The 14,010-nt window shown below is 38.7% G+C and overlaps 1 protein-coding gene across 2 annotated transcripts in view; it reads left to right on the top strand.

The window, feature by feature from the left end:
• Positions 1-279: 279 nt before the first annotated feature.
• dusp8a (dual specificity phosphatase 8a) overlaps positions 280-14,010 on the top strand; it is a 53,741-nt gene continuing 40,010 nt past the window's right edge. The window contains exons 1-2 of one of the 2 annotated variants that reach the window (XM_087796854.1): positions 280-574; positions 6,044-6,429. In XM_087796854.1, the coding sequence (XP_087652980.1) occupies positions 6,193-6,429 (237 nt within the window). In that variant the 5' untranslated portion in view covers positions 280-574; positions 6,044-6,192. Of the gene's footprint in view, positions 575-758; positions 826-6,043; positions 6,430-14,010 lie in introns of those variants that run through there. The other variant, XM_087796855.1, reaches the window with a different exon arrangement.

Raw genomic sequence — 14,010 nt, 5'->3', positions numbered from 1 at the left:
CAGGATAATCTGTCCTAGATGTTTTAGAATCAAATTTCTTAAATCTTTTACTAAAACAATTCAATAACAAGTTAACGTATTTATTTCAGGTTGCAGAAAGTGAAGGATATATCCTTCCGCTTCCTTGTCTGCTTTTTTTTTTAAAGCACGGACTGTCCCTTTAATCCGTGTATTTATCCCTGACGTCATTGACACTGTGAGCCGCGCACGCTGATTGGCCAGCGGTGACGTAAGCCTGATATATTTTTTTTCTTTTTTTTTCTCTCCCTCCACGCTTAACCATGACATCATCGCTCTGGTTCACGAAAGTGCTAAAGTGCGCCTTCAGTAACTCACCCGTCTCCCCCCTTTTTTTTCTCGCGTCCCCGTGTTAGCCTCCATGCTAAGCTAAACATGCTAAGCTAACCATCTCTGGACGGTGTTTATGCGCTGACGTCCCCCCCTCCTCCTCCTCCCCCCTCCCGCCGCGGCACGAGCAGGTAACCCCGGGGTGAGAGAGTCAGGTGGCCGCTGTCAGCTCGCACATGGAGCCAAGTTGACTAAGGACGCCGAACACGCCTGGAGCCCCGCGGAGGTGAGTTCGCTTTAAAAAAAAAAGAAAAAAAAAAGGGGGTCGTGATGTGATGCTATTCCCGTGAAGCTAACTGCAGCTAGCAGCGTTAGCATCCCCCCCCTCCTCCTCCTCGTCACCCCCCCACCCCCGCTGCGCTAATGCCGCTGTCATCGCGCACATCGCCGGTGTTATCATGGAATAAACACCGACTATTCATCTGTTTTTTACTTCCAATTTTACCTTCGTTCTTATATCCACCTGCTCAGTCAAAGGTAGGATTCTATTATTTTCCGACGCGACTATTTTTCAACCATTATCTTCATTGACATGTTCTCACTAACACATCCTTGTTTTTGTTTTGTTTTCTCTACCATTCTTTCTGTTCCATTATATATGTTCATTAATGTAATATATATAAAAAGGGATTATTGATGTTGAACTACATGCTGTATTGTTTTGGTCGTCATCAAAACCTCCTCCATTATTTCTTTGTGTGATTCATCCTCCTAAATATAGATCACGCACTTTAATTCCTGCTTCTTTTATTCTAAATGCATCCATTAATAATCGCAAACTATTAAACATCTCACACTTTAATTCATTATTATTAATATTTATTTTTGAAAACGCATCAGAATCGCTTTTTAACTCTGTATTGTCTTCATCGTTGATCGACCTAGTTTTTCTGTGTCGTTGCAAAATTTCCTAAATTTTGCTTATTTCGCTACATTAAATATTGCTGGGTTTCTCTCAGACAACAATGGTGTAGTTGTTTTTGATTATTATATATATTCAATCACTGTAGAAAACAAAAGAACAAGTATGAACTCATAAAACAGTTCTCTATTAAAATATTTTTAACGTGAAAAGTAATGGTTTAATCCATCTACTGTACACATTGACCTAGTAGTGTACTGACTGAGCTGACTGGTACTTTTTTTTGTATTAGAGAGGAAGATTAAAACCAAACAAAAACCACAATCAACCATATGCAATAACACAACCATTTATTGACATTTAAGCTTTAGTTAAATGGAAGTCAGGCACAAACAAATATAAGTTTAAGGCTAAATGGTCTTCGCAGCAGTGGGTCACGCAGGTAACATGTCCAGTGGGACCCATTGTTTTCCTCTGGACCGAGGGCAGAAGAGTTAGTTGCAGCTTGTAATACAACTAAGTGGTTGTGGATTTTTGCTTGTATGCTTACAGTTTTTCACCTATTTATCACCTAGTGAGGTAATCAGGTTTTCATCATATAATAAATGTATAATAATAATAAATAATATTTTCAAACTTAACCTATTCTTAAACTTTAAGGAAAGCTTTATTGGGACGAGTTTAAAAGTTAAACAAATATTGGATATGTTGTTGAGAACTATGTTATATAATATAGCAGCAATTTATTGCATTACTTAATAAAATATGAATATTAAAACATACTTTAATTATTAAAAATCTATTGCAGATGTTCAATTTGACCTTCTCGTACAAGCATAGGCTTTCTAAAGATGCACATTTCCTGAAAACAAACATCAGTACTTGTTATGCATTAATGAAAACAAAGATCAGTTATAAAAAAATAATGGTATATTTGTGTGAAAATTACACGTACAAGAAATCCTTGCTCTGTGAAACCACTATGGTATTATTGATGTCACACAACAGACTGTCAATTGGTGGCGGTATTTTTTGGGAATCAATGAATAACCTGCATGGTGTGACATCATTTATTGTTTCCTTCCAAGTAATCTATTTATGTTGTAAATCCATTTCTGTTTCCTTATATGATATTATTAAGCTACATTGTGCTCAAGAAAAATCTTATTCATGCAGGCTTTTCCCTGACTTACTGGGACTCCTTTATTTTGTCTTATGTGTCTTGATCTTTTAAAGTATATATTTTAACTGTATTGTTTGTGCTTGTTAAAGCGCTTTGTGACCCTGGTCTAGAAAGACGCTTTACAAATAACCATTACTTACTTACTTACGTACTTCCCCTAGGATCAGCCTAGTTATTATTAACATCTGCATTAAATGTGTTATTACCCCTGTTTTTTGTTCAGTAATTGAGCTAAAAAAACAAGATGATATAGCAACATTTTGGGAACTCTATATAACATCCTCACATTTATTCTGTTAAATAAAATGACCATCAACTTTAGGGAACTCACACATTCAAATTTCTGAAAGAGATAAACGGTAAATCACAAGAATGACCAGTTGATCTGGTTCTTCCCCTTTTTGCAGCTGTCAAGCTACAACTTCATTGTTTGGATTCTACAAACTTGCGTAACCATGTGCACTTTCAACTCTTTCAGACGTCTGAGTTGTAAACAACAGTGTAAAATAAAATGATTTTTCTTTTTTCTTTTATTTGAAAACAACCACTTTTGCTGATTCAATCCAACTAATAATAAAGCAAACTTTGTATGCAAAATATGTTTTCAACCCTTATCTTTACAGTATTGCAGTCGTGCTTATTTAGAACAAACACAAACTTGCCTCAAGTAAGAGAGAGAGACAGTAAAGGAAATGTAGAACCAATACATACACGTGACTGTGAGTCACTGTTATAGGATGTTTTGTTGCACGTGTCTTCTCCTCACAAACCCTTCAAATATGACTTTATTTGATGGGTTTGTATTTTATATCTGGACTCCGAGCACCAAATTCACGAGTTGTATTTTTTAACAAAGATGATCATAACTGTGCTGAAGCCATTGTCATTCATTTTCTTGCGGATTGTGTACTTAAATCCAGAACAGAGTGCGGAAATGAATTTGTAGCTCAGACATGTCTCCTAATCCAGCATCAGCACCAATAGCATCACCATCACCCTCTGCCCCTTCATCACCCTGACCGGTCTGTTTCCATGGCAACAGCAGAATCTGCTCCAGGCCAGTTTGCCCTCTCTGCTACCTCCTCTCGCTTTGTTTTCCTTTCAATCCACCTCTTTTGACTTTTTTGCAGCTTGTGATAAAAGCTTTTTATAGTTTGGGTTTTTGATAATCCATTGTCAGACTTGCAACTTGGAGTTAAGTGTCTAAAGGTGGATGGATTTTGTGTCGTGTCATAGGAAGATGCAGAGAATTTCTTCTTCTGGCTGTAGCATGTAAACCTGCACACGTCGCCCCTCCCCATCCCTGTTCACTGCACAAGATCCAGAAAGAGAATGATAGACGAGGAAGGAGGGATTCAGAGAGAGAGAGAAGTGAGAGAGGGTGGGTGGGAGCAGTCGCCATTAGACATATGCAGCGTCAGATGTTTTTCTCAGCGGCAGGAAGGCAGAAAAAGGGAGATTCAGACTCTTCGAAAAGCCGTCTTGATGTCCTCCTGGCACATGGGCTCTGAGCAAGGTACGCTATAACAGGTGATGGAATTGGTCCTAATGTGTTACCGGTAGTGATGCGGCTTGAGTCCCGCAGAATGCCATGTGGGAAATGTCAGTATGTCAATGTGCACTGCGGTTGCAGGTCACAGAAGCGTGCTCTGCCATTAACCTCAGTCATCACTGCGACAGACTGGGAGATTTTCTCAGATTAACTGGATTAAAATTGTGTGCGTGTGTTGTTGCCTTTGACAATGTGCATGGTGTTTATACTTTGTGTTCAGCCTTCATGACTGAACATCTTTATTTATACACCCAAAACAGGCCACATACACAGCAGCAGCAGCGGCAGCAGCAGCCCTTGTTGACAGTGCAGACAGTTGCTACTGTCCATCTAGATTTTCCTCTTATGTTCCTGTGCTGTTGCATCAGTTAGGTTGCCAGGCAGCCGCTGCATGTGCGCATCTTTGTACATGTTTGGACAACAAAGTCAAAAGACATCCTATCTAACATTGTAACTGACGCTTTGTTCTGGTGTTATTGATGTATTTTGGATCGTGCTAACCATTGTTGATACAACGGCAACAACAAACATTCTACATGTTTCCTTATTTTTTCCTCATCTTCATTTTAGTAATATTTATTATAGTTGGTGTGATTAATTATAACTAAAAATTTGAATTATTTTCTCTTTATCTACGTCACTGACTAAATGGAAACAATTCATTAGAAGACATAACGTTCAGACTGCACTTACCTTGAGTTTGAGTGGATGCTTGTTGGTTTATCGTGTCTTAATTGTTGGACCTTAGCCATGTAGCATTAGTTACTTAACTTCCACAAGAAGGCTTTTGCTGTCTAGAAAATATGACATTTTGCTTGACTGTAGCTGATTGAACAATGGAATTTACACTTGAAATACTTCTAAATTGTGCAGTGCTATTGAGTCGCCGACTATGGTCGTGATAAAAGGCCTTTTTTACACAAATAAAAACATGGTCATGATGAGGGACTTAATGCATCTTGGAGAGGAAGACTTTAACATTTGAAATGTGAGTGAGTCAGGAAAGTTTGAGGATTAGTCTCCCTTTAAGATTACTCTTGTCATTTTGTATCATTCATTTCAGTTGATGCAACAAATTAAGGACAGAGCAAGGCTGCAACAAAATAAATCAAGATACATCTCTACTACTGTCAAGGTTCATATGAACTGAAATAGAGATATTTTCTTCATGCAAGTCAGTACCTTCGTCTTTTGTATGATGATTTATTAATTTTATTTAAGTATATACTTTATTTGCTTCAATCTATCCACGTCTTCTTTGCAAACTTATCTACTCTCGCTTTTCACCTGTGGTTGAGAACCCCCATTTAGATAAACGAGAAGGACTCGGTTAATTTTTCATCACACCGCGTGGCTGCAGATGAATAAAACAACAGAACCGCATTCATACTCTGACCTTCTCACTTGTCGCGTGACACCTGGCCAGTCTAGGTGTGCGGCATGTTGCTTTCTGCTGTGTGTTTAAGAAGGTTCCCTCAAACAAATGATCGCACGTCATTATTTAAAACGTGAACTCGTCACCTGGAGCGGCGGCCATAAGTGATTATGACTCGTGTAAAGTGAACGCCGTCAAACGGGAGATCAGTTATAAGTAGTGATAGATGCGAGGTGGCGGTCCATCAGGTTTATGAAGGAGTTCTGAGTAATGTGGGCTCACACAAATACTCATACACACACATACACAGGATGTCACACAGGATTTTTGCCAGTGTCCAGACTTGCATTCTGAATTCCCCCGGCTTAATTTATCTCACGTCCTTAGTTTCCTGTTTCATGAGCTCCTGCTCCAGAGACTCTCAATCAACAACATCTAACATCTCGACATGCATACGTACACGCTCACGTACACCCACATTTTATTGTGGTGCGTGTCTAAGTTAAGACTCCAGCTTTGTACTCAGATGACTGATATTCCCTCAGTACCCGGCCTGATCATTTCCAGCAGCCTTTGAGGGTTTTTTTTTTAAATAGCTGTGACGCTCATGTTCGGTGTTAATGTTATTTGTTGTGCTTAATGAAGATGAAGGTCCATTAAAGGGTGATTCTACTGTATAAAAATACACTCAAAAATGTTGATTTAATTTATTTTATTTCCTAGGCACCATGAATCTCTCCACTCCAGCCCCGGCGGTCGAACCCCACCACTGACCCTGAGCTCTCCTGTTCCATCCACCGATCTCCTCCATCTTCTCTCGCTTTCCCCTCCTAAACGCTTCACGTCCGTGAGCCACGAGCGAGAGGAACAACATGGCAGGAGAAAAGAGCCTGAACAAAAGGAGCACCATGGATATCAAGCGCCTGGCGAGCCTCATCCAGAGGGGAACCGGCCGCTTGCTGGTCATTGACAGCAGGACGTTTTCCGAGTACAATGCGTGGCACGTGCAGGGAGCCATCAACGTGTGCTGCTCCAAGCTGGTGAAGCGGAGGCTGCAGCAGGACAAGGTGTCGGTCACTGAGCTGCTGCAACCCAATGGCAAAGTGAAGGTAAGAAGAAGATCTCTCGGCAGAGAATAAGTCATGTTTTAAAATCTAACGCAGACGAAAGTAGGTTCGGTCTTCCCTTAAAAAAATGCACCGTGACAGAAAAGCTGTGAGTAGTAGAGATGTGTATTGGCAAGAAATTTGTGATACGATACGTAGTATTGAGTACTTGACTCTTGTGTTGCAGAATTTACACGTGACTCATGAGAAAGACGTTATTGTTCTCATTTGTTTTGAAATATGTCCAAACAACAAGATGATAAGCTGCTGGAGTTTACTGTATCATCTCGTCCTCAGTCATCCCCGGGATCTCGCATTTTTTTTTATTGTTCTCTTGGCTGCGGAGGATGTAATGGCTGTACGTTTAACTGCAACACAAAAATGAACCAACCCTGTGAATATTTGCTTTGAATTGTATATATGTGTATATATATATTATTATTAATATTATTTGAAAGCCAGAAAAATAAGTACACAAATTGAAACAATGCTGTTAAATACAGTATCATGAAACAAAATATTGTAATATTCAAGTGTATCACATCCTTAAAAAAGTAGTAAACTACATTCATTAAAAAAACAAGGTTGAAATCTATAAAAGAGAATCCAACATACAGCCCTTCAGAAATATAGGGTGTCCCAGGAAAAAAATAAACTAATAATTTGAGATGTTCAAATCAGAGTATATATATGATCTGTATTAAAGTTTTTATTTTGGAAATTAAATCTCCAACATGCATACATTTAATTTACATTTCCAAAAACATTTTAAACAAAATACTAGGTAATAAGATTATATTCATTTGGTTTTTACACATACTGTCTTCTTATACTTATAATAAACAATGTATATATATATATATTCAGATCACTCCCTCATATTGCAGAAAAAGATTCTAGTAAGTTGTGTGTAAGCTTCCCAAACTGCTACCTATGTGGGGTTTTTTTTTTCGGCTGAAGTGCCCTTGACATCTTCTTGAACTCCCTGAGCCGACTGTGCTGATCTGGATTGAGGTTCTCAGCTCCGGTCCAAGCCTGTGCCACATCAGTGGGAGCTTATTTGTCGGACAGGCACGCTTTAGTGTCGTATGTTTGTTGCTTATCAGTGACCGTGAAATGGGATCCTCCCGTTTTCCATGACTTCTCCTCGAAATATGACAGCCTTTTTTCCATTCCTGGTCCACCCACCGCATGTTGTCGACTACTGTATTTTTAGATGCTGTTTGAAACCGAGGAGAAGACCCAGTGTGTGTGTGTGTGGGGGTGTGTGTGTGCGTGTGTGTGCGCACTTGAAGTGTCTCATGCCAAAGCTTTATGTACTGTGCTCTGCAGAAACCAACAGACGACAAATCCTTTTTTTTATCGTCGTATGCATTTTTGCTGCATTAAACAAGTCACAGGTTTATAATCTGTAATGAGATAGGAACCTTTTTGCATTGGATTATTATTATTATTTTGTTCAAGTGGAAATGATTAGTTGAAAGTGGGTCTAACAGCTGGGCTTGGTCTGTTAATTTCTATGATAAGAAGTACATTAACGTCAGGAATCTTAAAATGTGAGTTATTGTTCCTAATTATTGCTATTTTCAATTCTTTATGACTTGGCTAACCTCAATATGTCTCACATTGCATTTGTAGCACACAATTCGGCCCAAGACAAATCCACCATATGAGGACTAGAATTATTGATCTTGCTGCACCAGTTGGATTGACATTGCCAAATAAAACAATGCATGCTCTCCTGTTAAAGTCATTGTAGCCTACAGGTCTACTTAAATTTTATATTGGCATGACTCAACCTGTTAGTTTTTATTCACCTTTATGGCAAAGCCTCTGGCAGTCAATTATTCTGCCTTAACCCCCCCCCCCCCAATCATTTGAAACACACCACTATTAACTTGATAATAATCTTTCAACACACAATATTCTCCGGTACGTTCCACCTGCATGACTCACTCCACATCCTGAGATTTTTACGAGTTACACTCCAAGTAAAGCCCTAAAGTTTCCCTTCCAACTAAAACCTATTTTCAACCATACATTTTTTGGAGATTGACGCATTTGTAAGTTGCAACTTGGTTTCCTAATGGGTTTAACTGTCAAACTCATGGCCCTGGGGCCAATTCAGGCTGGTCTAGTTGTTTGATGTGGCCTGCCGGGTAGTTGATTGATGTCTATGTTGATATAATGACCAAAAAAGATGCTTAAGTGTTTAAGGTAACATCAGGGAACGAGATGATGGACGTCAACAATAAATGTAAGAATGGTAGTAATAGATAATGAAGAAAAATTGACCCTCAAAAATGAAAATCCGACTAACTTTTAGGTAAATATACATTTTCTTTAGCTCAGAAAGCCAGATTCAGTTTGACATGCCTGCCTTAAAATATAATTAACGTTATAGTTATACCAACTCTTCATTGGATTTTTAAAATTCAAATCTCAAAGTAGTTTTTTCATCAGTAGTTTTTTTAATTTTTTTTATCTGGAAGTTATTGGGCATTTCAAGCCTCTTACCATCCAATCTGATTTCTTCTCTTTCATCTTACCATCACTGTCTGGAGGTGGGCCATAACTGAGGTATACCACCCAAACCTCCCCCAAGTCAAAGAGGATCAAGCTTGTGATTAATGCTAGTCTGGATAAGACTGGAACGATCGGGCGAGAGAGGAGGGCCTGCTGGTCCTACCCTCTTTTGTCATTGGCTAGGCATGACATCATCCCTTTGTACGTCTACTGGCAGAGCTATACGAGAGGCACGTGCTCAATAGGCTGTGTTGCGTTAAAGCCGGCTACACACACACACACACACACACACACACACCATCCACTCTACTCTCTTCACGGCTCCAAGCGTGGCTAGGAGCGATCTAAGCCAGCCAAGACAGCTAAGAACCATTGTGGATCTTTGTTAAGGGAAGTGAATGCAGGAAGCGGGAAAGCAGCACTGAGGGTATTCATGACGGGCTACTACCTCCTGCCTTACATCCCATTCACCACTAATAGCCTGCCCCCCCCCCCCCCTCCCCCCTAAAGCACTGAGCTCTTTCACGAAGGCTGCTTCATTTGACTGAGCTGAACCAGCATCTATGATCCCTGCAACGGCCCACCTTCCTCCCACCCCCCAACAAGAAATGTTCTTCCGTGTTCAACATCAACACAAATGCTTTCCAGAACTCAGCATGGACTCTCCTGACAAGAGTAATACAGGAGAAGCTGGGAGTGCTTCCTGACAGGTTGGTTTAGCAGACGGCTGCTGGTGTCTTGGCTTAAGTGGTTAATCCCTGCTACTGTCATGACGACAGGCGACGCATACAGACTTGACAGATGGACCAGAGGTTTCTTGACTTCCTGCACACTGACTTGGGAAGATGCGTTGAGAATGTAAAAATACAAATGGAGTGAAAACAACAACAGATTAAGGATCACTGACCCCACTAAGGGTAACCAACTAAAGCTCAGACTTACTATTAGGGGTTCTCTAACACTTGAATGAAAGAATAAATATATCATTATTATGATATTAGTTAAATTAAAGATTGATTTGTACATTTAAAATGTTTTAACATTACAGTTTTAGTGAAATTTTTCTGACAGCATCCATGTTTTTAAAGAATAAAGTCTATCATTTTTTTATTAAAGGTTTTGTTTTGTTTTTCTAATTAAATATATAGTTTTTGTTTTCATTGAATATATAGTGACATCATCTACGCATCGCGTGATCGGCTATTGTCTGGTGGAACTATTATACCAACGTTTTTATTTTTAAACGAATATTGAAGTTAGAACATTTAATTTTGAATTCTTGGAATGATAATAACAATAATAAATCAGTCAAAAGAATAATCAGAATTAATAAAAAAAATTCAACCCTTTTTTAATATAGAACTAAAATCAGTTGAATTATTTAAAAAGACAATTCAATGCTCGAGAAAAATAAATAAATCAAAAACTAAAATACTATCATTCATTATTACTATATACTTCTTATACTTCTACAATATACTTCTTGGGTTTGGTCCTACTTGTTTGCTTCCACTTCCATACTACTTTTTGATTTGCTTTTAATTGCGGAACTGGGAATTTCCATCAATAATTCCCAGACCCCACGATAACCGTCAGTCAACAGTGCGTCTCAAACAGGAAGCAACTGAACGATTTGTGGAAACCACCTCTGTTTTCGTAACAGTATCCTTCACCGTCGAGAGTGCCATCATTTGAGACACACAGTAGTGGCAGACTTACTGTCAATGAGTCACTCACTGATGTATTTGTTCCTCACCTCCCCAGGGGCCAAACTCTGGGAACTTTAATTCTTCATTCATATTTTCTTGTCCGAGAGACAATGAGACTTTTTACTGGTATTTCCAAAAGAGCCGGATATGTCGTGTTTGTGTTCGTGAGTTCATGGCATGAGCTTGTTTGTTTTTAACCTCAAGCTGTTTGACGATGACTCTTAAGGTTTAAAAAAAGTGTGAAACACTGAAGTTGGAGAGAAAAATGAATCGTGTCTAAAGAACCTAAAGGTGTTGCCGAGCCCCCCCCCCCCCCCATGCTGCTCTTATAGCTGTACTGACTTAACAGGACAAGCATAGATCCAAATACAAACATACATTAATCCCAACCGACATGCGTGGGAGCAACAGCTGTCCATGCCAGTCAGTGACGCCATCGCTATGAGGTCTTACAGTAGTAAAAGACGTACGTCCCCCACTGTGTGTCCGTCGGAGAGCAACAAATCATCCGCCCAGAAGGAGGTCAAAGCTTGTCAGCGAGATTTTGTAACGGCATGAAACTTTGCTGAGCTAATGTTTTAAAAAGGTTTTAGGATTTGGATTTTGTCCATAAAATATATTGTGGTTGATTCAAAGTAATATATGATTTAACAAGGTCTGCTTATAGGTTATATGTTGTTTAACTTTTTTTATACATTTTACTATATGATTTTCAACATCAATCTTTAAAAGGGCAAAACATAAATATGGCAAATGTTTGTTTTTTTTAAACTACGATGATCAAGACACCCATCATGATATAGTTTTAAATATAAAGAAAAAAATGTACACATATACTTTATTGAATATTGTTTTGATTGTTTAAGCGCTTTGTATCATCATATAAATAATGATAATTAACATTTAAATAAATATTTTTATAATTATTAAAAAATAATGAAAACAAAACCAAATCGTTTTATTTCTTTTTTTAATAGTAATTCAAAAATGGAAATTCTTTCCGTTTTTACTCATTAGTGCGGCACCATATACTCAAGTCAAAGGGTTTTGACTTATTCTGACTGTGCAGGAAGGTTGTGTGGTTTTTATTTTTACTTTTGTGGAACTAGAGCAACAGCGGTGGTTGCAGACGTACGTTACGGTTCCTTAATTCATTTTGATGTCACCTCGAGATAACATCTGTCACGGACCAGAAACCATATTTCATGTTTCAAACACCTAGAAGAGTATCTTCACCAATATTAAATATTGCAGTACCAGGAAAAAATGATCCCTAATTCGATGTATTTGTAATAAGAGCAAGTTCTTTTTTTTGCTCCTTTTCATTCCTTCTTTTACTGCAGCGTCGTATGCTTGTGTGCACGACTCCAAGCTGGAGGTGGTTGTGCTGCTGCTCTGCAGACGGATGTGACTCCTGCACCGTGACACTGCTGCAGCCTGACATCCAGCCCTGTCACCGACGGAGATCACTGACCTCCAGCACTGCAGCACAACACACGCCCAGTCGAGGGAGTGATGTCATCGGTCACATATTGACATAATGGGAGCAACTAAAACTGACTCACCGATCATATCAGGCTCCACATTCATTTTCTAGAGTCAATTATACACATCGTCTGATAGAGAATATAATGAATGGGCTCGTGTATGTAGGTTTATTAGTGCCACTCGAATATTGAATACTTGAATTTAACATTTCAAATGTTGAAATTTTTAACATACATTTTGTGTTTTTTTTTTTTAAAGAATTGAATAACGAAAATATGATAGTAATTAAGTTTTTTTTTCATTGTTGAATAATTTAACACAATAATTTGTGAATGGAAAGGTTGCATTTGTTTTTTTAATTGATATTTTAATTGATGAACTTTTAATATTTATTTTACACATAGTTTTATATTTTCATTCCAATGATTCAGACATAAATGTTAAAAATTAAAAGTTTTTGAATCCACAGCCTTTTTATTTCAATATAAAAAATAGTTGCTACAATGGTACCAATCAAACATTATAAAAGACCAATTTAAACTTTAAACATTACCTATTAAATTCAATTATCAAAAAAACAAGTTTGATGCTTTAAAAATAATCAATAAAATGAGAGTTACAACATTTTAAAAGTAAAATTCAACCATAAAATACACTGATAAACTCTCATACTGTCGATGTGAAAGTGAAGCTTTTAAGCGTCCTCAATTCACAAAAGCTCATTAACGTTGTGTGCCTCTGCACTAATACGTGTGTGTGTACACTATTGATTTGCACTATCAATATTAAACTTGACCCCATTAGGTTTATACGACCAAATGATCAGGCGTTTTTTTTTTTTAAAGTTACCGTCTGAGCAAAAGGGACAGAGGTGAGACTTGATCACGCTGTAATCGCCAATTGATTTAAATGATAATAGTTGCTCTTTCTTCTTCCATCTTTTCCATTACAAAGTCGTGTCCTAGCAGATGGTCCGGCGTTGAATTGGAGATCGGCGTTACGTCGAAGCCGACCTTGTCCGATGTAAATCACCTGTCCACCCCTGCACTTTGCTGCTACAGCTGCTCCGTAAGCAGAAATATAATCAGGCTCTCCTCCTGGCAGCAAGAGTCCACTCATCTCACACACACACACACACACAAGCACACACACACACACACACACACACACACACACACACACACACACACAAGCACACACACACACACACACACACACACACACACACACTGATTGTCATTGTAGCTTTCAGTGTATAGAATGAATTAGAAGATGAATGAAGTGCGGATTTGCCTCAAAGCCGGGAGGTATTATTTGTCAGATTTAAAGTGGCACGTGTCCAGATAATAATAAAAATAAAAAAAAAACCTCCTGCTGCTTTCCTCCATCTTCCTTGAGCTCTTTTCTTTTTGTTTCCTTTCCCTTCACTCCTCATCCTTCCTCCCTCTCAGTACATCTCTGACCAGTGGCGATTCAGTGATGCAGTGATTCAGAGCTGCAGTAGGCGCTGCCTGGTCACGTGACCGAAAAAGCCTGCCTGACAACACGGGGAAAGCGACACAGGCTGCATGAAGGATGCACTCGACAACTCGTCCTAATCGTGTTCACCATCTCAAGTGAACCGCGTTACACATCATTTATAACCGAGTAATCGCCAACATCCAAGTGTTTCATCTTTTTTCTTTTTTTCTTGGCTCACCATTGCATAAGCAGCTCCTGCATCATAAATATCAGCACTCATCTTTTATTCATGCTTTGCCTTTCTAGCATTAACCTTTAAATAACCCCTGCTTTTTTTTTTACCAGCAAAACCTTAAAATGTCCATCTATTTTCAGTGCCCTCTAAATATCTTTGAATCGA

This window comes from Callionymus lyra, chromosome 8 (genome assembly GCF_982586985.1).
Source record: "Callionymus lyra chromosome 8, fCalLyr1.hap1.1, whole genome shotgun sequence".
NCBI lineage: Eukaryota > Metazoa > Chordata > Actinopteri > Syngnathiformes > Callionymidae > Callionymus > Callionymus lyra.
The sequence above is the reverse complement of the archived record's forward strand: the minus strand, read 5'-3'. Positions and strand labels throughout refer to the sequence as shown.